The 25,648-nt window shown below is 40.9% G+C and overlaps 1 protein-coding gene across 3 annotated transcripts; it reads left to right on the forward strand.

The window, feature by feature from the left end:
- Positions 1 to 350: 350 nt before the first annotated feature.
- NACA (nascent polypeptide associated complex subunit alpha) lies at positions 351 to 13,491 on the forward strand. 3 transcript variants are annotated; one of them, XM_003772267.4, is made up of 8 exons: positions 351 to 458; positions 918 to 989; positions 10,734 to 10,819; positions 11,724 to 11,801; positions 12,108 to 12,254; positions 12,387 to 12,515; positions 12,888 to 13,010; positions 13,366 to 13,491. In XM_003772267.4, the coding sequence occupies exons 2-8, from the start codon at positions 920 to 922 to the stop codon at positions 13,378 to 13,380; spliced, it is 648 nt and encodes a 215-aa protein (XP_003772315.1). In that variant the 5' UTR covers positions 351 to 458; positions 918 to 919; the 3' UTR covers positions 13,381 to 13,491. The 3 variants fall into 3 exon arrangements, with proteins under 3 accessions (XP_003772315.1, XP_003772316.1, XP_031797006.1); XM_003772268.3 differs by having other exon boundaries at positions 421 to 513; XM_031941146.1 differs by lacking the exons at positions 351 to 458; positions 918 to 989 and adding exons at positions 2,187 to 6,644; positions 8,038 to 9,495.
- The last annotated feature ends 12,157 nt before the right edge of the window (positions 13,492 to 25,648 follow it).

Raw genomic sequence — 25,648 nt, forward strand, 5'->3', positions numbered from 1 at the left:
AACGCCTGCAACGCTCTCCCTCCACTACTCGGACTACTGACCTCTCTGGCCAGTCCCAAATAAAATCCCATTTCCCACAGGAAGTCTTCCCCGATGCCTCTTATTTCTACCGCCTTCCCTCTATTATCTCCAATTGATTATACATTTTTGTCCCCTGTTGTTTGCGTGTTGTCTCCCTCGCTACACTGCGAGACCCTTGAGAGCTAGGGCTGCCTTTGAGTTCTCGTGCCGTGACTCCACCGCACACAGTAGGCACTAAATAAATACGTGCGACTGAATGACAGCGGCAGCTAGAAGCTCCTCCCTCATCAGGTGGCTCCAAGGCCAGACGCTGCCGGACCGGAAGCGCACGCGCTGGCCCCGCCCCTCCCCGCGCTCGGTTTCCGCCGCAGCAGGGGCCGGTCACGCTCACTCCAGATTTCTTTCTGCAGCCATCTTGGATCCGCGTTCCCGTCACAGTAAGTGCTGCCTCTCCCGCCGCGCTCTATCCGCCGCCATCCGCCTCCCACGGGGGTCAGTCCTTCTCCCCCTCCACGGGGGATGGAATTAAGGAGAATCGGGAGCCCGGCGGGGTCCCTCGGGACGCGAGGGACTGCGGGAGGGGGGCAGGCCGGGGCCCCCAGACAAGATGGGGTCTGCAGGCCTTGGCTGGACTGGGGGCGGGGGGGAAGGGAAGGAGAGCCGCGGCCTCGGAGCGAGAGCCGCCCCCGCCCCCCCCGGGGAGTGGAGCTTGGCAGTTGAGGGGCCGTAGGAGCGGGGGGCCCGCGGCCCGGCTGGTTGCGAAGTGGCCGCGGACCTGCGCGGGCCGCTTGGAAGCCCGTTCCTCGCGCGGAGTCGGCGCCGGGGACCCAGCGGGCTGCGGGGACAGCCGCGGGAGGGGCTTCCCTGGTAACTCGAGGTCTCCTCTCTCCACCCAGAAATGCCCGGCGAAGCGACAGAAACCGTCCCAGCCACAGAGCAAGAGTTGCCACAGCCCCAGGCTGAGACAGGTAGGTCCCCCTGCTCGGTTCGCTGTTCGCTTGATTGCTTGAACGGTCTTGGAGGATCAGGTGACAAACGGGGGAGAGGAGGGAGCAGTGGTCCGACTCTGGGACCCCCCGAGTTGGTGGAGTTAGGGGAGTTTGTCGAGCATCACTTTCCTTAGAAAGTTCTCGGTTCCCCTGTGGGACGATCTGTGGGTTACATCTACTTCCGAAAAAGGAGCCGTGTGACCCTTTCCCCACAAGTACATTGAGCAGGTTCCAGAGACTCTCCCCCTGCTGGAAATGGCCGAAGCACGGACTGGCTGAAGAGACCCGAGCTGGGGGGGAAGCTCCAGCCAGGAAGTTGCATCAGGGTTTTAGGTGTCATTTGGCTTTGTGCCTTCCGTCACATGTCTGGATTAGACGCTCACAAATGGGGGGACTGCCCTGGAAGTTCTCCCCTGGGAAGATGATGTGTCCCCGGGATTAGTGCTGTGAATAGGGTTTTATGATGTTGCAGCAACATTTTCTGCAAATGTTCCCTAAAGAAACTTTTGGGACCTGATATATCTAATATTAGAGTCCAATAAAGTTGCTCTTTTTTTTTTCTCTCTCCAAATTTTCAGTCTGTAAAGACAGGTGTGTTACTATAAGGGAGATGAAAACTAAAGAATTTTGGAATGACCGGTTTGTGATTAGGCTGAGTGAAGTGTTTCTCATCCTTACAACTTGTTGGCATGCTTCACTTTCCCCGATTTAAAATTTATATATATTTTATATATATATGTATGTTTTTTTTTGTTTTTTTTTTTGGTTGAGAAGTATTTCTATGGTCATCTGTCCAGTGGCATCTTATACAGTGAGCTCTTTGGAGGATATGTATGGTAAAACTCTCTGCTCCCCTCTGACTTTCAACAGCTGAAGGGATTAAATGCAGCTGCTACCATGCCAGGGAAGAGAAGCAGGGCCCTTGACTGCAAGAAGAGAGGGAAGATTTCTGAGAAGATAAAATTATTTCAATATTTCTCAAAAGAATTTAATACAATTTTCTGCTGTCCTTTAAACATCACTATGGAAGCATGGGGTGGAATTCAAAGCAGTTCTGAAATTTGAACTGTCAAGACTGTTCCTCAAATTTTGAGCTACTCTGGCTCCTATTTATTAAGAGAAAAAATTGGCTTCTAGTTTTCTTGCCCATGGACAGTTTTCTGTCCTGGTTATTCTTGTTCTTGAAAAGCCTTGATTATAATATGAAGAGACCTGAGTTGAAACAATAGGTTTTTAATGTTTAAAGGAACAATGATCTGTGGGCTATGACTTTGTATGACTAAACAATGCAGGCAGAATCACTGAAGTGAATGATCCAGGTGTCCAGAGTTGAGAGGATTACTGGCTAGATTTCACGTTAAAGTAGGAGTTGGACAATTTCTTGTTTTGGGTTTCTGTCCTGCATTCCTGTTGGCCATCCACATATCCCAATTATAAGCCTACAAGTTTTCCAGAGAAGACTAATTGGGCACCCTGTTTTTGTCTAGATATTTTAGGGTTGAATTGAATATGTGGAGTAAACTGACTTTTTGGTAAGATGTTCTTTTCCAGTGATTATCATTTGCTAGTCCAGTTTTATACTTCAGTGAATACTCTAGTATTCAGAGGAATCCTTTGAGCATTTCTTTGTCCCTGACGTTAACTTTTGTTTCCTCATTTCAAGACTGGGGAGCATCAAGAAATTAGGGGATACAGAATTCCCTTTCCATTCTCAACTCTGCATCTTCCTTCCCCTCACACCTCTTTTCTATTGCTTAGCCTACTTTCACCTGAATTCTGGCTGGTTGGGCAACTTGAATTAAAGTTATGACAGCCTACACCCTTATGACTAATAATAAAGCCCTAGAATATCTGATTAATCTGCATACCTCTAAAGAGCTAACATTACAAAATCAAGACTTGTACCTTTTTTCCCCCTTCCTAGCACATTTACCTAAAAGTATAGAATCGTAAAGATAGAAGTGGGACAGAAACGATCCTCTAGGCCAACTTTTTGTGTTCTGCAAATGAAGGTACCAGCCCAAAAAGCTTAAGTTATTTTTCCAGAATTATCTGGTAGCACTCAACTAGTACCCCAGGCTCCTTTTCCACTATTCTTTCAGTAATGCCATACTGCCCTGTAGTGAATCGGGAGTAGCAAGGATTCTAGAATTCCTATTTTGCTGACTTGAGGGGATCTGTGCCTTGGGCTGGGTCAGTGGATGGTTTCTGATTTATTTTTTACTGAATTTATTTGGGTTTATCAACACCAAGGGACAGGTACATGGACCTAAAAAAAACCTTAGTTTTTGATCCTTGTTGGGCAGTATGGAAGAATGTGTAAGGAAAAGGCCTTTTTTGTTGTTCAGGGGCCCTTAGAAGTGAGGAATAAAGGCCTTCTGGACTTTGAGGTACCTACATGTACCACCCTTTCTAAATCCACTTTTTCCTCCTCCAAGACAATATTTCTGTTGCAGGCCCGTGGCAAAATTTTTGTGAGCCCCTAATGGTGTTCTGTTAAGAGAAAGTTTGTGATGTATAAGTGTTCCCATAATTCTAAATAAACTTTCATATGAAGTGGCTTTGATCTCAGGTAAAACAAAAAATATTTTCTATGAGGCATGTTTCACTGAATGAGATTGGATAACTCACCTTTGTTTTTTCCTTTCCCCCTCTTTTATTCTCTCTTCCCTCCAGCTATGCCCCCTGTGTCTTTTAGCACTGCTATGGCACAGCCTGGACCTGTTCCTCCCCTTCCCTCTCCTTCCCTCTCTTCTTTCTCTCCCATTCCCCAGCCTCTTTGTCCTTTGACTACACCTGACCAACCTTCCTCATTCTCTCTTCCTTCAGCCCCTGGTTTAACCACAGGAACCTCTTGGCCTTCCGTAGCACCCTTTTCCCAGACATCCCCTTTGGCTACCCTGCCTTTAGGCATTGGTTCTCCTCAAGCTTCAGCCACTTATTCCTTGCCACCATCTTCTCCCATGGTCACACCAGCCTTTCTCCCAGATCTAATAGGACCTCCCATCTCCCCAGCTGCCTTAGCTCTGGCTTCCCCTATGATTTCTCCAGCTCTGAAAGGTGCCCCTTCTTCAGCTCCTTTGTCTCTAGTGGCCCTTGCCCCTTCTTCTCCTCAAAAGAACCTGGATGCTTCACCTAGTCCAGTGAGCCCAACTACACCTGCTTCTCTGCTGAATCCTAATCCCAGAATTAATCCAATCCCAAAAGTGACTTCCAGCTCTGTCACAGTTACCGCTCAGGAATCCACTGACCCAAAAGGCACTTACACCCCTTCAAATATAGCCGTTTCTTTGCCACCACATCTTGGAACTCCTCTACACTCTGAGTCAAACACTGTTCTCCAGACAGCCCCTACTTCACCCATTTCAGTCCAGGCTGCTTCCATGACTGCCCCTTCTCCAACTAAGACTCCAAAAGCTTCCTCTACTACCTTCACTCCATTTGTAGGCCCTCCTCTTTCCCATGCAGAGCAGATTGTTTCTCTTGGCTGTGGAGCGTCAGATCAAATAGACTCTGACAATTTTTTAAAACCTAAAAGTCCTGCCCCAATCACCATTCCTGCAGGCATCTCTTCCCAGGGACCTTCAAACTCCTCTAAAACCTTAGGATCTCCTGTTACTCTATTTCCAAAAGATCCTCTAGTTTCTCCTGCTGTGGCCAGTTCACCTGTAGGAAGCCCATTTTCTTTACTGATGCCATCTGTTGAGAAAGATCCGTCTTCCATAAGCATAGCCCCTAACCTGTCTTCAGGCCCAACATTTGGGGCCATTTCTCCAGTAGTTCCTTCTACTTATCCCTTGTCTCCACCTGTTCTGTCTTTAGGACCCAAAGCTTCTTCCCTTGAGAGTCCAGCCCTAAAAGGAACTGCTCCAGTTTTAACAACCACACAAGTTGCTATGCCATCTTCCCCTACTGTAATTGCTACTATACCCAGTTCCTTGGAGGGAGGCAAATGTCCATTAAGTAGCCCTTTTATTCCTTCAGAGTCAACTGATCCCAAGGCTAAGAGGGATTATGCTGCTCTCCCCACAGCTTTACCTCTGTCCCCTGTAGTTCCCAAAGATCCTTCTGTTGTCCAGGTTGCAGCCCCTTCTCTTAAGACTCTGAAAAATCTTAAAGATTCCCAAGTTATCCCCATGTCTCCTCTTGAAGTCTCTACTCCAATGCAGATAGATTCTCTACCCAAGAAAGTACCTGTTACAGTACCCTTGACGCATGTGGCTCCCCAAAGTCCCTCAACTTATTCTTTGAAATCCTCACCAGGTTCTCCATCTCAGGAAACCACCCTAGCAAAAAAAGATCTCATGGGATCCCCTTTTCCTGCTGCAGTCCCCTCTCTGACGGTTCTAAGTGTTCCAACCTCAAGTGCAGACAGTTCTACTCTAGAGGTCTCTGGCACTCCAAAAGTCTCTGTAGACAAAGTTGATCTTTCTATTCCCTCTCCTTTAGCATCTCCTCTTCCAGTCTCTGATGGCCCTCCCAGCTCTTTTAGCCTACTTCTCAAAGGTTCCTCCACCACCCCAACTGTCCCTTCTCCTCAGGGGCTTCTTTCTTCTTCAGCTCAGATGGACTCTCCAAAGAAAGATCCTGCAACTCCATTCACTCTTTGCCCTGTAGCTTCCAAAGAAATCACCAGTACTTCAGCTGCAACTCCATTCACTCTCTCTTCTGCAGCTTCAAAAGGTCATATGGCTAAAAAGGGTCCTACATCTCCTGAATATTCCCATATTCCCTCAGCTGTAGCTGTTTCTCCTTTGGGGGCCTCAGTTACTCCTCAAACTCCAGAGTTGCTCCCAGATAAGAGCTCTGCTGCAGTCCCTTCTTCCTTAACTCTAGTTTCTGTTAGTCCCCAAAGTGCACCAGTTCCATCTGTTTTACCAGCTACTACAACTTCTGGTTCCCCAGGAATAGTAGCTTCTCCTTTAGTGGCTGCTGCCACTCCTAATAGATCCCCAACTAAAAAAGACTCTATTTCCCCCCTAGCCTCTGATCTGACTTCAGCTGCTCCATCTCTGAAAGGGTCACCTACATCCTCACTTGTGACTTCACCCCACAAAGGGGGCCCTACGCCATCCACTAAAGAGTTTCCCACTACCCCACCAGCTGCAAAGTCACTATGCTCCCAAACTACACCAATTGTGCCACCTCCAACTCCAGAAGGGGCTCCCACTATCCCACTAGCCATAATGCCATCATCCCCCAAAAAGGCTTCCCCTACTTCACCATCTGTGCTTCCAGCCACTGCTCTACCTACTTCAGCTCCATCATCCCCCAAAGGAACCACTACATCAACTATATCTCTAGCTCCTGAAGGTACTCCCACTGCTCTACCTTCTAAAGAGGCCCCAGTTCCACTATCTCTGCCTTCTGAGGCTTCCAAAGAGAACCCCACTGTTCCACTAATTGTTCCTTTTCCATCCCCCAAAGAAGTTCCTACCCCACCTGTAAATACCTGTCCATTGGAGGCTACTGTTTCTCCTCAGGCTCCTAAAGGGTCCCCAGCCAAGAAGGGTTCTGTTACTTCCCCTGTACCTCCTAAAGGTGCTTCCACTCCCCAAGATGCTTCTCTATCTCCCAAAGTTACTTCTGATTCTTCACCTGTAGCCACCTCTCCTTTGGAGGGCACCATCTCTCCTAAAGAGTCCCTGGCCAAGAAGGGTTCTGCTACTTCTCCTGTAAAAGCTAAAGGTGCCCCCACTCCCCAAGCTGCTTCTCCATCTCCCAAAGTCGCTTCTGATTCTTCACCTGTAGCCACCTCTCCTTTGGAGGACCATCTCTCCTCAAGCTCCTAAAGAGTCCCTGGCCAAGAAGGGTTCTGCTACTTCTCCTGTAAAAGCTAAAGGTGCCCCCACTCCCCAAGCTGCTTCTCCATCTCCCAAAGTCGCTTCTGATTCTTCACCTGTAGCCACCTCTCCTTTGGAGGGCACCATCTCTCCTCAAGCTCCTAAAGAGTCCCTGGCCAAGAAGGGTTCTGCTACTTCTCCTGTAAAAGCTAAAGGTGCCCCCACTCCCCAAGCTGCTTCTCCATCTCCCAAAGTCGCTTCTGATTCTTCACCTGTAGCCACCTCTCCTTTGGAGGGCACCATCTCTCCTCAAGCTCCTAAAGAGTCCCTGGCCAAGAAGGGTTCTGCTACTTCTCCTGTAAAAGCTAAAGGTGCCCCCACTCCCCAAGCTGCTTCTCCATCTCCCAAAGTCGCTTCTGATTCTTCACCTGTAGCCACCTCTCCTTTGGAGGGCACCATCTCTCCTCAAGCTCCTAAAGAGTCCCTGGCCAAGAAGGGTTCTGCTACTTCTCCTGTAAAAGCTAAAGGTGCCCCCACTCCCCAAGCTGCTTCTCCATCTCCCAAAGTCGCTTCTGATTCTTCACCTGTAGCCACCTCTCCTTTGGAGGCCACCGTCTCTCCTCAAGCTCCTAAAGAGTCCCTGGCCAAGAAGGGTTCTGCTACTTCCCCTGCAGCAGCTAAAGGTGCCCCCACTCCCCAAGCTGCTTCTCCATCTCCCAAAGTCGCTTCTGATTCCTCTCCTGTAGCCACTTCTCCATTGGAGACCACTGTCTCTCCTCAGACTCCTAAAGAGTCCCCAGCCAAGAAGGGTTCTGCTACTTCCCCTGCAGCAGCTAAAGGTGCCCCCACTCCCCAAGCTGCTTCTCCATCTCCCAAAGTTACTTCTGATTCCTCATCTGGAGCAACCTCTCCATTGGAAGCCACTGTCTCTCCTCAAGCTCCTAAAGGGTCCCCAGCCAAGAAGGGTTCTGCTACTTCTCCTGTACCTCCTAAAGGTGCCCCCACTCCCCAAGCTGCTTCTCCATCTCCCAAAGTCGCTTCTGATTCCTCTCCTGTAGCCACTTCTCCATTGGAGGACACTGTCTCTCCTCAGGCTCCTAAAGGGTCCCCAGCCAAGAAGGGTTCTGCTACTTCTCCTGCAGCAGCTAAAGGTGCCCCCACTCCCCAAGCTGCTTCTCCATCTCCCAAAGTCGCTTCTGATTCTTCACCTGTAGCCACCTCTCCTTTGGAGGGCACCGTCTCTCCTCAAGCTCCTAAAGAGTCCCTGGCCAAGAAGGGTTCTGCTACTTCCCCTGCAGCAGCTAAAGGTGCCCCCACTCCCCAAGCTGCTTCTCCATCTCCCAAAGTCGCTTCTGATTCCTCTCCTGTAGCCACTTCTCCATTGGAGGACACTGTCTCTCCTCAGACTCCTAAAGGGTCCCCAGCCAAGAAGGGTTCTGCTACTTCCCCTGCAGCAGCTAAAGGTGCCCCCACTCCCCAAGATGCTTCTCCATCTCCCAAAGTCGCTTCTGATTCCTCTCCTGTAGCCACTTCTCCGTTGGAGGCCACTGTCACTCCTCAAGCTCCTAAAGGGTCCCCAGCCAAGAAGGGTTCTGGTACTTCTCCTGCTGCAGCTAAAGGTGCTCCCACTCCCCAAGCTGCTTCTCCATCTCCCAAAGTCAATTCTGCTTCCTCTCCTGTAGCCACTTCTCCGTTGGAGGCCACTGTCTCTCCTCAAGCTCCTAAAGGGTCCCCAGCCAAGAAGGGTTCTGCTACTTCCCCTGCAGCAGCTAAAGGTGCCCCCACTCCCCAAGCTTCTACTTCTCTGTCCCCCAAAGGGGCAATTCTCTCTCCTCAAGCCTCTAAAAAAAGCCTGCCTAAAAAGAATTCTGCTGCTCTACCTGACTTAGCTCACAAAGGGGCTTCTACTTTGTCAGATATGATTCCACTTCCCAAAGACAACCCTGTTGCTCCATCTCCCAAATCAACTTCTTCCACAGTAACCCCTAAAGAGACTACTAATCACACTTCTGAAGTGGTTTCACCTTTGGAAGCCAGTGTTTCTCCTCAAACTTCTAAAGGTTCCCCAATTAAGAAGGGTTCTACTTCCCCTACAACTCCCAAGAATACACCAATTGTCCCCACTTCAAAAGTCCCATTAGCCAAGAAGGGTGATGCAACTTCACCCCTTAGGACTCCTATATCTCCAGAAGCATCCCCTGCTCTCTCAACTAAGATTGGTATTGTGGGAGCCCCTCTTGGCCCAAAAGATGCTTCTCCCCAGGCTTCTAAAGGTCCTTCTGTTACTGAAAAGAGGGAAGGTCCTGTTCCCTCTTCAAAGGATCTCATAGTACCTATCCCTACCCAGTCTTCTCCATTAGTAGCTGCTGCATCTGAATCCAACCTTAAGGCTAAATCAGCTTCTCTATCTCCAACTCCCATCCCACCAGTTTCCTTGCTTCTTGTTCCCTCCCCAGTCCCTCCTCCTTTGCTCCCTAAACAGCAGCCTCTTCTGCCGTCCTCACCTGGGCTGGTGCCCGAAGCACCCTGTAAGCCCCAAGGCCCAGCTGATGAGGACGAGCTGCCGCCTCTGATCCCCCCGGAATCACCCTCAGGGGGACTGCCTTTCCAGCCGGTCCTGGTGGACATGCCCACCCCCAAACCTACTGGGGTCCCTGCCCCGATCCCTCCTGCCAAGCAGCCCGTTTTGAAGAACAACAAGGGTATTCGCCTTGGTTTGCCGTGTGCATGGTGTGTCGCCCGCACCCTTTTCAGGGCCACCCACCAATACTAACCTTAGGATGCGCCACTCTCCCTTATCCTTGCTTGTGTTTGGATATAGTTCATAGAATGTTATTTTAAAATGCAAAAATTTGGGGGAAATGGTGTGGGTTCTTGGTTTTCATCACCTCGGACTTGTCTCATGTGACTTCATGTAGTATGGTCACCAAACTAGACTCTGAATCTTTCGTCAACTCCTTTCCCTGCCTATCTAGTCTGACTTTGAAAACCAAGACCCACTGCACTGTCATTTGCTTTTATTGTTTACCCATATCACTAACCACGTCCCTGGGATCTCTAGCTGCCTAGATTTTCTTTACTGTCACATTAAGATTTGTCAATCAATGACTGAGGCCCAGGGACTCTTATAAATCTGTATTCGATTTAGGATTTGTCTGTATTATCTTTCCCTCCATAAGATGGTACAGCAGATTTGCCTTTGAGTAGTTTTGAGTCATGCTTGCCTTTCAGTTGGGAAAATTTTTAACTTTAAAATATTGGTGGTTTCAGAGGAGTCATTAGAGAAAGAATGTGATGACTTCAATTTTAGTGAAAGTGTTGCTAATCAGGCTGTAATTTGGCATTGCTGAGAAATTTAAACTAGTACAAACTTCTAGGGGGAAAGCTGTTTAAAAGTTGTCAAACTCCTGTACCAGCTATTTACGGTTCCTTGCCTGTTTGAAGAGAGGGAGGAAATGCCCTGCCTGGCTTGGCCCTCCCTCCCTCCCCTTACTGTGTAGCTAGACTTAAGTTTGCTTCACAAATGTCACTTGGTCACTGGTCATACCTTGCTTGCAAAACTTGTTCCAATATAGTTGGAGGGATGTGGTAAGGTTAGAGTCGAAAAGACCAGCATAAAATGGCCTTTGCTAAGAAATGAGAAATTTAAAAGGGTGGAAAGCAATCATCAATTTCATCTACCAGATTGATTGCCTTCATTTTTAGGGTTTTTGTATAAAGTTGTGTGTACCACCTACAGTGACCCTTATATTGAGGTCTGCCTAGCTAGCTTCATAGAAATTGCTAATTTGGAATCGGCTTCTAGCAAAAGAAACAGCATGATATGCATTAGTTTGTGGGATATGGTAAGTGGCTTCTGCTATCCTGCACTTCCTATTCAGGGTACATTCTTCCGAAATAACTATTAAAAAATAAAAGATTTTTGAATGTGTTTTCACAGGGTCTGGAACAGAATCTGACAGTGATGAATCAGTACCAGAGCTTGAGGAACAGGATTCTACACAGGCAACTACGCAACAGGCCCAGGTAGGCATATTTCCCTTACGATCGAAGGATGTTAGAGGGGAGATATAAGTAGCACAATACATTGATTGAAACTAAAATGGTACTACCATTTTATTTTATTTTTTGGTACTACCATTTTAGAAAGCATTTTGAAGTAATGGAAATAAAATGACTAAAATATCCTACCCTTTGAACAAGATACTTTGGAAACTGGGTTTATATACCATGGAAGAAAAGTCTCCATCAACATAAAAATACTTATTAACAACACTTTTTTTCTGATACATAAGAGTTGGAGATGATACCCATTGACTGGGGAATAGCTACATAAATTGTAGTATATGAATGTAATGGAATGCTACTTCAGTATAAGAATATATTTGTCAATCACAAATGCAGAAAAGCATAGCAAGATCTGCATGAACTGAAGCAGAGTGCAATAAGCAAAGTCAAGAACCAATATACACAATAACCACTACAAAGTAACAAAGCAAAAAGACAAAGAAAGAAAGAAAGAAATGTAATGGAAATATAAAGCTCAAGACTGGAATGAGATATGAGAGGACATCCCCAACTACAACCTCTTAAGTGTACTGGAGGTCATTTTTTCAGAGTTTTTCAGTATAATTGATCCGTTGGGCTAACTTTTTTTCTTTTTTTCTCTACAAAAAAAGATGCTTTTCATATAGGGTAACTCTGGGAAGAGAGAAGAGAGGTATATAGGATACTGTATTATTATGTAAGAAACTGAAAAAATAAAAACTTATTAGGAAAGGAAAAAGTTCCCTCTTGGAAGAAAGGGTCCTACTTGAGGGATTTCCATTGGAAAAGGAGACTGAGAAAATACTATCCCTCAAGAGAATTGACGGGGGCAATGTGACTACCAGGATTTTTGTGTGTTGACTCAAATCTTTTGTCTTACCAGCTGGCGGCAGCCGCTGAGATCGATGAGGAACCAGTCAGTAAAGCAAAACAGAGTCGAAGTGAAAAGAAAGCACGAAAGGTACAGGGGAGCCAAAAGGAAGGGAATAGGGGATTTCTTGAATCAATATGGTATTAGCAAAACTGATGCGGGATATTTCTCTTCAATTAACTTCCTCCTCTAACATTCTCATGTGAGAGAAAATTAACTGTGTACAGCAAAGATAACCAAAGAATTCAAAGGTCTTAGCAAACCTTGCTGTTCTCAGCAGTTGGCAGTCTTTTAAGCAAAGTGGGTCTTGGATGTTGTGTTCCTCATATGCCACAGCTAATGTTCCCTTTCTTGAGCTGGGAATTTTGGTTTTCATTTATTTCCTATCATTTGCAGGCTATGTCCAAACTGGGACTTCGACAAGTGACAGGAGTTACTAGAGTCACCATCCGGAAATCTAAGAATATCCTCTTTGTAATCACAAAGCCAGATGTCTACAAGAGCCCAGCTTCAGATACCTACATAGTCTTTGGGGAAGCCAAGGTATGCAGCGAGGAACTATGAGATTGGGCAAACATTCTTAGAGTTGGCATTGGGCTTGTCTCAGATCCTCTGTTTGTTCTAGACTAATGGCCTGTACTGATGAGTGTATCTCTGTGTTTTCTCATTTTTCAGATTGAGGATCTCTCTCAGCAGGCACAGCTAGCTGCTGCTGAAAAATTCAAAGTTCAGGGTGAAGCCGTTTCAAACATACAGGAAAATACACAAACTCCAACTGTACAAGAAGAAAGTGAAGAGGAAGAGGTATAATAGGGGATTGGGGACATTAGTATCTTTGTAATGATCTTGTTAAGAAAACTGGCTCGGAATCCTTTCCCAAGTCATAACTCAGAACACTGGATTGGCAGGCCACTTAACCTCTCTGAGCTTCAGTTTCTGAAGGGAAGAGGGAGGTAGACAAAATGATCTCTTAAGTTTCTTCCTATTTTACATATGTGATTGCCTAGCATTAATTAGATTCATATGCAAAAAGCCAGTATCATTTGGCATTATTGAGAACTTTAAATTCCAACCAGCAAGTAAAGAATATGGTATTGGATCTGTCTGTAATCCAGACACTTCTTGGACCAGATTGTCTTGCTATGGTTATAATCTTGTTTTCTCTCTTATCCCCAGGTTGACGAAACAGGTGTGGAAGTTAAGGACATAGAATTGGTCATGTCCCAAGCAAATGTGTCCAGAGCAAAGGCTGTCCGAGCCCTAAAGAACAACAGTAATGATATTGTAAATGCTATTATGGTAAGTGTTTATGTCCTTTCTCTTTGCCTCTGCCCTGGTTGTTAGTGAAGATTTTCATTTAGAAATTCTACCATTAACCTTAATAAAGTAGAATTTTGAACTATTTAGCCATCTTTGTAAGGTTTTTGGATCCTCTTAGTAACTTTGAAAACAGAGCAGCCTATTTAAGAAACACCCTATTCCCATTTTGCTTTTTTCTCCTCTATGCTTGATCTCTTTTCATCAGGGAGGCATTCATCCTCAGGCCCATTGTTTTCTGCTAGTGTCTAGTCCCTTGTTGATTGGATTTTCTGAGTTGTCAGTTCCTTCCTAATTATCTTTTTTTTTTTTTTTTTTTTTTTTTTTTTTTTTGCAGGAATTAACGATGTAACAATCTGGAGACAAAGACTTTTTTTTCAATGTTTCAGAGAAGATTAAATGCAACCTGATTTGAAATTTGTACTGTTTCTATCAATAAAGTTGTGGCTTCTTGTTGGATGAACCCAGTAGCTACTTGTTCTGCGTGCACCTCCCAAGAATGTGGACACTTCAGAAGCCTAAGACAGTTTACTTTAGTATCAGTATTTCGAATGAGCCCTAGTTGAAGAAATGCAGGCTTGTTTCATTGTTCATATTGTAGGTCCTTCCACTTTATGTAAGACACTTAGATAGTTTGGCTTTCTTTTCATGGAATAAACACATCTGTCTCTTAGACATGTGTTTTTCCGTCTGTCAATTCATATTTTTTCCTACTTTGCTTCTAGTTATTAGTCTTTCGTTCAATTCATAGTTTTTAAAGATACTTAAAACTATGCTTATTTTCTGTCTTGAAAACAAGGGCTAAAGATAATTGTACAGTAAAGATAAAGTGATGTTTGGGAACATGCTTAATTAGACTGTAATCACTTATTAAAAGCAAACAACTGAATCAAATACAATTAAACACAATCCAATGTTTTATAAATCAGGGAAAAACACCCAATTTGACAAGAACTTTTAGGAAAACTGGAAAGCAGTTTTGCAGAAATTGGGTTTAAACTACACCTAAAAACTTAAAATGGAAATGAAGCTTGAATTTCAAAGGTCCTACCATCAAAAAGTTTAAAAATCAGTTATATATCAAAGAAGCCATAGGTAAGAAAAATTTGTCAACCACAAAAGTGAGAGGCAGTTTACATTAATTGTAAAAGGTCTTGCATGAACAAAATCAGTGAAAAGATAAGCAGGAAAGCTGTCACTGAGGGAAAATTTTTGCATCAAATTTCTTAAATCTGCCCAAATAAAAGGAGCCAAGTACAAGAATCAAAGTTCTCAACCAAATGGTATGAAGTCTAAAAAATGAAAGTCAAAATGTGAGATGACATAACCAATAAATGTATAGATGTTAAATCATGGAGCTATTGGGTATTAAAAGGGCTAAGTAAAAGACAAACTGTTGATAGAACTTTGTTCTATTTGAACCCTTCTTGGGGGGGAAAAATGATTAAAATACTCGACTCGGATGGTATTAGATTAGGCCACACAGAGGCCAAAGATATGAATGAAGGTCCAATAGATATAAAAATTTGTAATAGCAATGAACTAGAAAAATATGTCCATTGTTTATAGAATGGTTAAACATAGTGTGAAGTAGTGGAATATTAATTTAACATCAAGTAATATTGAGCAATAAGAATATAGGAGACAGAAAAACTAATGGCAAAATGAACAGCAAGACCATATATAAAAGATGGCCAAGTTTGACCCTAGAGAAAGGTAAGGAAAAGGATCTTCCCTTATTGCAAAGATTGGGGGGGGGGGGGGGCTATTGCTATTTAACATAGTATATGTTGCTTGGTTTTACTGAAGTCTTAAATTTTTATTGATCTCTTTATACATTTCTACATATATCTTACCCTACCCCCTCCTGTCCATAGTAAGTCATCTCTTTAATGATGGAGGTTGAGGGAGAAGAAGCATAACTATTTTTTTTTTTTTCTTTTTTAATCCATGAATTCTTGGAGTGGAAGAAAAATGAACATGATGTAAAGACAAAAGCATCAAAAATTAAATCAGACATGAAGTATGAATCAAAAAAGGCCTTAGGTAAACACCTCAAACATTTTGGAAATCTCAAGAAGTTTATCATTCTGGAAAGGCAAATTTCTTAAAAGCTGAAAATTTATCCTATTTTGTAAATTGTATTATCTACTTTCCTGCCTTAAAATAGTTGTAAAATGCTTTGCAAACCCTAAAAAGCATTATGTAAATGTTAGCTGTGTTCATAAATAAAATGTCTTGTATATATACCTTGTATATACTTTTTCTTGATGACTCATGGCCATTATCATGCATTATTTTGTGCTATTAGGAGGATCAAATATAAGGGCTTTGTAAACCTTCAAAAGTTCCATAAAAATTAAATAGCATAGCAATGCCCTCAACTTAGTGCAATCCTTTGTCCACAGCTATAATTTACTATTTCTAAATTTAGAACATATTTGTTAGGATTGTATAGTGAAGATGCAAGTGAGACCCCTAAAGGCTTTTAATGAATAAAATAACTTTCCCATAGTTCTTGACTAAATTCTAATTCAGCAATTAACTAATAAAACAGCTAGATGGCTACAATAGAAGGAATCTGGAAGACCTGAATTCAATTATATAGCCTTGGAACCCAGTTCTCTGCCTCAGTTTCCTCGACTGTAAAAGAATAGTGACTACTTTGTAGAGTTGTGAGAATCAAATAAGGTAGGTAATGTTTGTAGAGATTTCACATTCTGGCCCATGACAAGCATTTATATGTCACCTATATACTCAATAGCTATTGTTCCTGAATAATCCCTAAATTAGATTGCTTTTGTATATACAGAGTCCAAGATCACATCCTTCAATCCCAGCCATCACAAATAATTTAACAACTCCAGGATTTACTTCCTAGTGAAGATTTCATAAGCCCCATTATCTGGTAAAAGAAGCAAAAGGCTGGCTTATCCACCTAGAGGAGTTCGGGTAAAAAGTTAGAAAAGAAGTCCTACCAAACACTGGAGACATCACATGAAAATTCATAGCATAGTGGCAGGTGCTTTTGAAAAGCTTGAATGAGGCCTTTCTGAGGTCACCGAGTTTTTCTTGTTTCAAGGGAATAAACTTATACTGTCGCTGAAAACCTCATTCTATCTACTTAGTGATATAGTCTTTAATTGTTGTGTCTGTTCTCCCTCATTAAACTATTGGTTTTTTTTATAGCTAAGTACCTCTAAAATCAGAGATTCAAACCCCACCTGTGATGCTCATTAGCTGTGATCTTTGGCAAATCATTTACTTTCAATTTGTTCCTGCTTCTGGGGGTCAAATAAGTGCACAATCCTCCCGTATGTCAATTATTTTTTTTAATTAAAGCTCTATTTTCAAAACATGCATAGATACTTTTTCAACACTGATCCTTGCATAGTCTTGTATTTGATTTTTCCCTCCTCCCCACCTCCCCCTTATATGCCAAGCAATGCAATATATGTTATACATGTTAAAATATATGTGAACATATTTCTACAATTCTCTTGTTGCACAAGAAAAATCAGATCAAAAAGGAAAGAAAACGATGCAAGCAAACAACCAAAAAAGTGAGAATGCTGTCGTCGGGTCCACTGTCTCTGGGTGTAGATGGCTCTCTTCCTCACAAGATTGTTAGAACTGGCATCAGTCATCTTGTTGGAAAAAGCCTCGTCCATATCTTCGTACCTATGTCAGTTCTTTAAATACTTGAAGATGCTTCTCACATTTCCTCTTGAATCTTCTTTTACTGCAGGCCAAACATGCCCACCGGGTCACTCCTCACATGTGAGGCTCCAAACTCAGTCCTTCCTCACCCTGGCTGCCCTTCTGAGCATTCAGGCCTGCTTATCAATGCCCTTGAACTGCAATGCCCCGAACTGAACACAATCCAAGGCCCGCTTCAGAAGATGGTTACTTCCTTATTCCAGAAGGTAGGGCTCTTTTACGGCTGTCAATGATAATAATAATAATAAGCATTTATATGTCACCTATTATGTGCCCCAGGCACTGCTAAGGGCTTTACAAATATTTTCTCATTTGATCCTCCCAAGAACCCTTTAAGTACCCCATTTTATCATTGAGGGAATTGAGGGAGGCAGTGTTTTCCCCAGAATCACACAGCTTTGTTGTTGTTCAGTCATGTCTGCCTCTTTGTAGCCCCATGTACCATAGCAGTCTGGTACTGTTCCTGGGCTTTTCTTTGCAAAGATACTGGAGTGTTTTGCCATTTTTTTCCCCCCAATGTCCAAGGCTAGATTTGAACTGAGGCATTCTGTGACCCCACGAGTAGTGCACTCCATCTTACCTAATTCAGATTGTGACTTTGTATCTGAGAATTTTGTTAAGTAGAGTTGGGCTGGGCAACTCTTCTACTTCTTAAATCTGCTTTTTAGGGCTTTTCAGGCATGTTTTCTGCTGCCTGAGCTTTGTGGAATCATGGCTTCTACTCCTAGTCTGTGAAAGAGTAATATGAAGAAAACATTTTTTACTTTTCTTTACCTTCAAGAGGAGTTCAAGCTCCATTGAAGATGGCAGCCAAATTTAGAAAAGCTGATGGAGACTTGGAAGAGCTATGGCAAATGAGGGTGAAGAAACTCCAGTTAAATTTGGGGGAGGAGGGAGGAAAGGAGGAAAAGGGTATGTGGTTAACACCAATGTAGACAATAGAACCTAGAACTTTGTTGACTTGGGCAATATATAGGATCCTTGAGGGCAAAAAGTAGATGGATAGATAGAAAGATTTAGATTGTGTGTGTGTGTTGATTTTCTGGTTTTTCCTACCCAGTGACTCACTCATATGGGCCTGTTATAAACATTTATTCAATTGAATTGAACAGAGACTGAATAGACATCAAGAACTGGCTAATTTATGATAATCAGCACCTTCTTATGAGGAAACATCTTTTCATCTTCAAGTCATCTGCTATCTCTGTACCCATATAAAGTCTGTCTCCCAGACCTGGAATACTTTTCCTCCATGCAACAGCCTCTTAAAATCCTTTGCTTTCTGATTCAAGGTTCACATCGGTTTGCTTTTGTTTGGGAGGAAGCATTGACTCTGATCCTCTTGGAATTTAAGACTCTCTTTATTATTTTGAATATATTTGTATATTATTATTCGTATTACACCTGTTGACATTTGTTACCCTATAGAGTGTATGATTTTTAAGGATTGGGACTGTTTTCATTCATAGCTCTGTAACCTCATTTCATTTATTGGTAAGCTAGTATTTTGCTTTTGCAGGTGTGAAAATGTTTAATGAACAGAAATGAAATTTCATCCCCTTTCAGATTTCTTATAAGAAATCTTATAAGATTATTAAATATGAACCTCTTATGAGTAGCTACTCAATGTATATCTTGACTTGGATTTAAACTTTTAATTTTTGTGAAATAACATGACTGATAGAAATGGTTTGCATAACTTCACATGCGCTTTCTTAATGGGGACTGGGATGGGGGAGTAAAAGAGGGAATCTGGAATCAAAATATATAAAAATTATTTTAAATGTAACTGGGAATAAAATTAAATTTAAAAAAAAAAGGAAGTAAGAAGAAAGAGAGAAAGAGAAAGAAATTATGGGTGAAGAAATAGTACTGGACTAGAGGTACAAAACGATTTTTCGGAAGGCTGCTCTCAGGAAACTTGACCATTAATAAAGGTGAAGGAGCTTTTTGTTGTTGATTCATTTTCAGTCACGTTTGACTCTTCATGATCCCATTTGGGGTGTTCTTGGCAAAGATATCAAGAGTGATTTGCCAGCTCCTTCTCCAGTGCATTGTACATATGAAGAAATTGAGGCAAACAGGGGTAAGTAACTTTCCAAGGATCACACAAGTAGTAAGTATCTGGAGTCAGATTTATACTTATGTCTTCCTGATTCTAGTCCCTACACTCTATCCATTTCACCACCTAGCAGCTCACTGAAGATAAAGACATGACCATAAATAAATTGAAGGGTGCATAATAAAAGTAAAGTTTTGTTCCAGAAAATCCTCAAAGAAGTCTGGTTAGGGAACTATCATTTTCACCTATAAAGATAGGGAAGCTTCATGGGAGAGAAGATATAGATTTAGTTAGTTCTGTCGTGTCCAACTCCTGGTGACTCCATGAACCATAACACTCCAAGCTCTTCTCCCTTCCACTACTTCTAGAAGTCTGTCCAAGTCCATGTTTATTGTTTCCACATTATCCATCTCATCCTCTGCTGTACTCTTTTGTCTTCAATTTTTCCCAACAAAATAGACTTTTCTAATAAGTTCCATCTTCTCAATCCATCAATCAGGCCATTATGTGGCCAATGTATTTTATCTAGTTTCCATATTTGAACTCCCAGTGAATAACCTGATCATGTCAATTTGACCTCTTTGCCGTCCAAGGAACTCTCAAAAATTTTCTCCAGCACCATAATTTGAGTTCTGCAGCACTCTGCATCCCTTATAATCCACTCTCATAGCCATACATTGCTATTAGAAAAGTCATAACTTTGACTGTATGAATTTTTTAAGCAGGATAGTGTCTGCTTTCAGTATGCTGTCCAGATTTGCCTTAGCTTTCCTTCCAAAGAGCAAATATCATTTTTTTTTTCCAATAGTATTTTATTTTTCCAAATACATGTAAAGATAGTTTTTAACATTTTTTGAGAAAAGTTTATTAATTTTTTTATTTTAATAGAATTTTATTTTTCCATATACACACAGATAGTTTTCAACATTGACCTTTGCAAAATCTTGTTCAACATTCATTTTTGTAAAACTTTGTGTTCTAAATTCTTCTCCCTCTCTTTCCTTCTCCCCAACACAGCAAGCAATCTGATTTAGGTTAAATGTGTATAATCTTTTTAAACATTTCCATATTTGTTATGTTGTGTAAGAAAAATAAGACCAAAAGGGGGAAAAAAAACATGACAAACAAACAAACAAACAAAAAGATGAAAATAGTCCATAATTCTCTCTCGGATGATTGATTGGCATTTTCCACCCCAAGTCTATTGGAATTGCCTTGAATCACCACATTGTTGAAAAGACCCAAGTCCATCACAGTTAATCATCACATAATCTTGTTACTGTGTACAATGTTCTTATGGTTCAAGCAAGCATCTTTTAATTTCTTTTTTTATTTTATTTGACATTTTTTATTGTGAATCTTTTCATTTTCCTAGATTTTAACTATATAGTACAATTTATTTTTTGTAAAATAAGTTGAATCTGGATGCAACTTACAAAAGCAAAACAGAGATAAAAGAAATACTAAATAAAACCTTCAACAATGGCAGCTCACAGATGTGTCTAATAATGTGGGAATTGTTTCAACCACACTGACTCTGCCTTGTGACTCAATTCTGGATTAAGTTCAGTTTCCTTTCTGTTCAATTATGAGTCTAGTCTAATTTCTGTCATTCACTGATGGAAACTGAAAGAAATGAAATTTATTACATTGTTTGAACCTACTCCTGAGTGGTTGGGAACCTAGACCACCTCTACCTATCAGCATCTTTTTTTTTTCTTTTTCTTTTTTTTTTTTTGAGGCAATTGGGATTAAGTGACTTGTCTAGGGTTACACAGCTAAGAAATGTTAAGTGTCTGAGACTGGATTTGAACTTGGGTCCTCCTGAAATTAGGGTCAGTGTTCTATCCACTGTAACATGTAGTTGCCCCCATAAGCATCTTTTAATTTCATGGTTTCAGTCACTGTTTGCTTTGATATTTGAGGCAAAAATATAAAATCTGACACTACTTCCATTTTTTTCTCCCTTTATTTGACAGAATGTGATGAGATCAATTGCCAAGATCTTAGGAGTTTTTTTATGTTAAACTTCAAGCCTTTTACACTCTCCTCTTTTACCCTCCTCAAAAGGCTTCTTAATTCCTCCTCACTTGCGGTCATCAGAACAGTATTATCTGCATAGCTGAGGTTGTTGATTTTTCTCCCAGCATTTTTTGTTTCATACAGCCTGGCATTTCACACAATGTAATCTTCATATAAGTTAAATGAGTAAGATGTCAACATACAAACTTGTACTCCTTTCCTAATTTTAAACCAGTTGGTTGTTCCATGTTCACTTTTAACCGTTCTTCTTGGGCTGCATTCAGGTTCCTCAGGAGATCTGTTATTCCTGTCTTTATCATGAGCTACAGTTAAAGATTTTAGTGTAGTCAGTGAAGCAGAAATAGATGTTTTCCTGGAACTCCTTTGCTTTCTACATTAATCTAGTGAATGTTGGCAATTCACTTCCAAAACCAAGTTGCACTTCTGGTGATTCTCAATTTTCATATTACTGAAGTCTAGCTTTCAGAATCATAAGCACATCCTTGCTAGTGTATGAAATGAGTACAATTGTTCAGTAATTTGGCATTGCCCTTTAGAATTGGGATGTAAACTTGCATTTTCCAAATTTGCTGCCATATTGAAGTACAATACTTTTACAAACAACAACAACAACAAAAAGATGCCTTTAAGGGTTTTAAATAGCTCAACTGGAATTCCATCACCTCCTCTAGCCTTATTGTTAGCAGTGCTTTCTAAGGTCCATTGAACTTCATTCTCCATGATGACTGGCTCTAAATCAATAATCACACCATCATGGTTTATCTTAGTAATGTTAAAATCTTTATAATTCTTTTGTATATTCTTGCTGTTTCTTCTTAATCTCTTCTTTTATGCCCATTTTTGCATGAAACTTACTAAATATCTCTAATTTTCTTGAAGAGATCTGTCTTTCCCATTCTATTGTTTTCTTCTGCGATATTTCTTTGCATTACTTAAGAAAAACTTAACTCTTCTTGCTATTCTCTGACATTCTGCATTCTGTTGGTATATCTTTCCCTTCTCCTTACCTTTTGCTATGCTTTTCTCAGATATTTGTAGAGCCTTATCAGATGGCTGTTTTCCTTTCTTGTTCTTTTTCTCTGGAATGTTGTTTGTTGCCTCCAATAAAATGTTGCAAACCTCTGTCCATAGTTCTTCAAGCACTTTATCTACTAGATCTAATCCCTTAAATCTATTCATCATTTCTACTTCATATTCATAAGGGATATTATTTAGGTACTTTCCCTAGGTATTTAGATTTTCCTTAGGTATTTAGATATTATTTAGGTATTTTCCTTAGTTTCTTCAATTTAAGTCTAAATTATCTAAAACTCTACCTTTGGCTGAAAAATTTAATCAACTATATATTCAGTTTCATTTTGGTATTGATCATCTGATGATATCCATGTGCAGAAACCTTTTGAATTGTTGAAAAAAACTCAATTTCTGTCTGCTTCATTTTGTACTCCAAGTCCAAACTTGCCTGTTATTCCAATTATTTTTTGATTTCCTACTTCATGATTCCAATTCCCCAGGATAAATGTAATCTCTTTTTTTCTAGTGTTGTTTCTAAATATTGCAGGTGTTCATAGAATTGATCAACTTTGCCTTCTTTGGCATCAGTGATTAGAGCATAGAACCTGTGTTAATGTTGAATGATTTGCCTTGGATTTGAATATATATCATTCAGTCATTTTGGAAATTATATCCCAATACTGCTTTTCTCACACTTTTATTGACTATGAAAGCAACTTCATTTCTTCTAATGCACTCTTGCCTACAGTATTATCTGTAGTGATCACCTGAATTAAATTCACCTATTCCTGTCCATTTAAGTTCATTGACACCCAAGTTGTTGATGTTTAATCTCTCCATTTCCATTAATTTGGCTCATAGATCTTGTGTTCCAGGTTCCTGTGCAATGTTGATCTTCCTTTCATCACCAGATGCATCCAAAGCTAACTTCTTTTTGGTTTCAGGCCAGCCCATCTGCTTTAACAACCCTGGAGCTATTTGTAGTCCTCTATTTTTCCCTAGTAGCTTAACGGACAATTTCTGACCTAAGAGGCTCATCTTCTGGTCTCATCTCTTTTATCATTTTAGTAGCGTCTGTGGGGTTTTTCTTGGCTAGAGTGGTTTACCATTTCCTTCTCCAGTGGATCACCTTTTGTCTGAACTCTCCACTATGATCTGCCTGTTTTGGGTAACCCTGTATGGCACAGCTCATAGTTTCATTGAGCTATGTAAGTAAGCCCTGTGCCATAATATGGTAGTGATTTGGAAAGGGCGACAGATAAGCAGACTTAGTTGGGACTTGATAAGGAGGATTGACTTCAATAAATGGACAATTGCAGGCATGGAACTATACTAACTTTTCCCTTTCATGTTTTTAAATATTTAGGAAATAATATTTCTTTCTGATGTCCTTTCTCAGTTCATTTGAATGCCTTGTTTGGAGGTCTTGATTTCTGGGTTTCTTTTTTTTTTTTTTTTTTGGTAAAAAGTATTTTATTTTTCCAATTACATGTAAAGATAGTTTTTAGCATTTTTTTATTTTAATAGTATTTTGTTTCCAAATACATGCATCAACATTCATTTTTTAAATAAGATTTTGAGTTCCAAATTTTTCCATCCTTCCCAAAACAGCAAGCAATCTGATATAGCTTATACATGTGCAATCATATGAAACATATTTCCACATTAGTCATGTTGAAAAAGAAGAAAGTGAATTTCAGTGGCTAAAAATATATTTTTTTTAATTTAAAAAAAAAGTAAAAGGAAAAAACTACAACAACAAAAAGTGAAAATATTATGCTTTGATCTGTATTCAGATTGTTCTTTCTCTGGATATGAATAGCATTTTCCATCATTAGTCTTTTGGAATTTTCTTGGATCACTATTATTGAGAAGAGCTAAGTCAATCATAGTTGATCATCACACTGTGTTGCTATTAGGGTGTACAATATTCTCCTGGTTCTGCTCACTTCATTCAGCATCAGTTCATGTAAGTCTTCCCAGATTTTTCTGAAATCATCATTTCTTAATGCAATAGTAATCCATTAAATTCATATACTACATTTTGTTTAGCCATTCCTCAATAGATGGGCATCCATCACAAAAAGAGCTGCTACCAATATGTTTGTACATATAGTTTCTTTTCCCTTTTTTTATGATCTCTTCAGGATACATATCTAGTAATGGTATTACTGAATCAGAAGATATGCCAGTTTGATTGTCCTTTGGGCACAGTTTCAAATTGCTCTCCAGAATGACTGGATCAGTTCACAACTTTACCAACAATGAGTGAAAAAAACTTTAAGCCCTGTCCAAGACTAATAATACTTAAGGGAACAGATGGATAAGATTCTAGTCTTGTACCAACTTCCCTTTGAGTAGAACAGAGACCAAGCTTCTGACCTCAGTCCTCAGCCTCCCCTCCTGGCAGAATTAAAGTCTCCCTTGGAGAAGGAGATGTCTAAAAATGTCTATTCTCTCTTCCAACCATACAACATCATTCCCATCCTATAAGCTAAAAAAACCAGAAACACCCAATATGCTACAGAGTCTCTTGGAATGACATAAAGTTAAGAGATTCACCAGATAGATGAGATTGTCCAAATCTTCTGTGAGTACATGCTTCTCACTACACCCAACTAGAAGACCTTACAGGGAGAATGCAATCTAGGTGGAATCCACCATGGTTCATTGTTCACTAACTGGGTGGAGGACAGAGCCTTTTGTATAGAGAGCTGGGGAAGATTAGTCTAGCTCTTTGTCCATGAGTGCCATGAGTCACATAGCCAACCTGTTATTAGAATAGGCCCACCTCATTATAATATTCATTCTCATTAATTGTTTTTTGTTTTTATTTTTTATTATTTATTTATTTATTATTTTTTTTTTTTTCATTCTCATTAATTGTTAACCAACCAATTGATTTCTACTCGTTGGGAAAACTCATTCTTCAAAGGATATACAATCATCGAACCATCCTTTCATTAATTCACCACTAGCCATAATTACTAAAATATTGATAATTACTCAAAAATTATATTTTTCAGACACGTCACACAAATACAAAGCATTGATTTCCTGATCTCTGCCAAGAAGTCTCACACTAAATCAGTCACATCTTCCTTCTCACCCTCTCACCCTAAACCTCCAACTGAAAACACAAGAAAAACAAAATCCATAACTAACTTGGATAATCAATCAAAACAAATTTCCACATTGGCCATATCCAAAAAATTATCTTTCCCATGCTGCATTGTAAGTCTCATCTCTATCAGCAGGTAAGTAGCATGTTATCTCATTAGACCTCTGGAATTCTGGTGGCTCATAACTCTGATATTGTTGTTGTTTGTTCTTTGAATACAAAAAGGACCAAAATGGGGGCCCTCCAGTTGAGCAGTCCCATCAGACTACATCAATTTAAATGAAGGCTGCAAAAGATAGCGGTGGCCAGTAGAGAAGCACAAGGATCTTGGTATCTGCCTTGCCTAGTTTCACTTGATATTCTTCAGGAATTATGTAGAAAGGGAAAAGTTCACATGTAAATCAGTTGGAGTCACCAAAAGGAATCTAAATAATTATGAGGTAAAATACTTGTGTGACTACAAGATAGAAAAGGATATGGAATATTACTTTGTAAAATGGAAAGGATGGCCAGAAATTACAAATACTTGGGAACCATCAAGAAATCTCAAATATCCCTTAGTGCTTGAACAATTTTATAATGACCAACAAAATTATTTGTGTCAACTAAAGCAAGTTATGCACAAGCAGATTTCAGAAAAACCTGGAAAGACTTGTATGA

Source organism: Sarcophilus harrisii, chromosome 5 (assembly GCF_902635505.1).
Source record: "Sarcophilus harrisii chromosome 5, mSarHar1.11, whole genome shotgun sequence".
NCBI classification, from domain to species: Eukaryota; Metazoa; Chordata; class Mammalia; order Dasyuromorphia; family Dasyuridae; genus Sarcophilus; species Sarcophilus harrisii.

Coding starts and splice junctions, on each gene's coding strand:
- NACA (XM_031941146.1), top strand. CDS start 3,623: ATGAGATTGGATAACTCACCTTTGTTTTTTCCTTTCCCCCTCTTTTAT. Junction 6,645..8,037: donor TTTGGAGGGCACCATCTCTC/CTAAAGAGTCCC, acceptor GCACCGTCTCTC/CTCAAGCTCCTAAAGAGTCC. Junction 12,255..12,386: donor TAGTCTTTGGGGAAGCCAAG/GTATGCAGCGAG, acceptor CTCATTTTTCAG/ATTGAGGATCTCTCTCAGCA.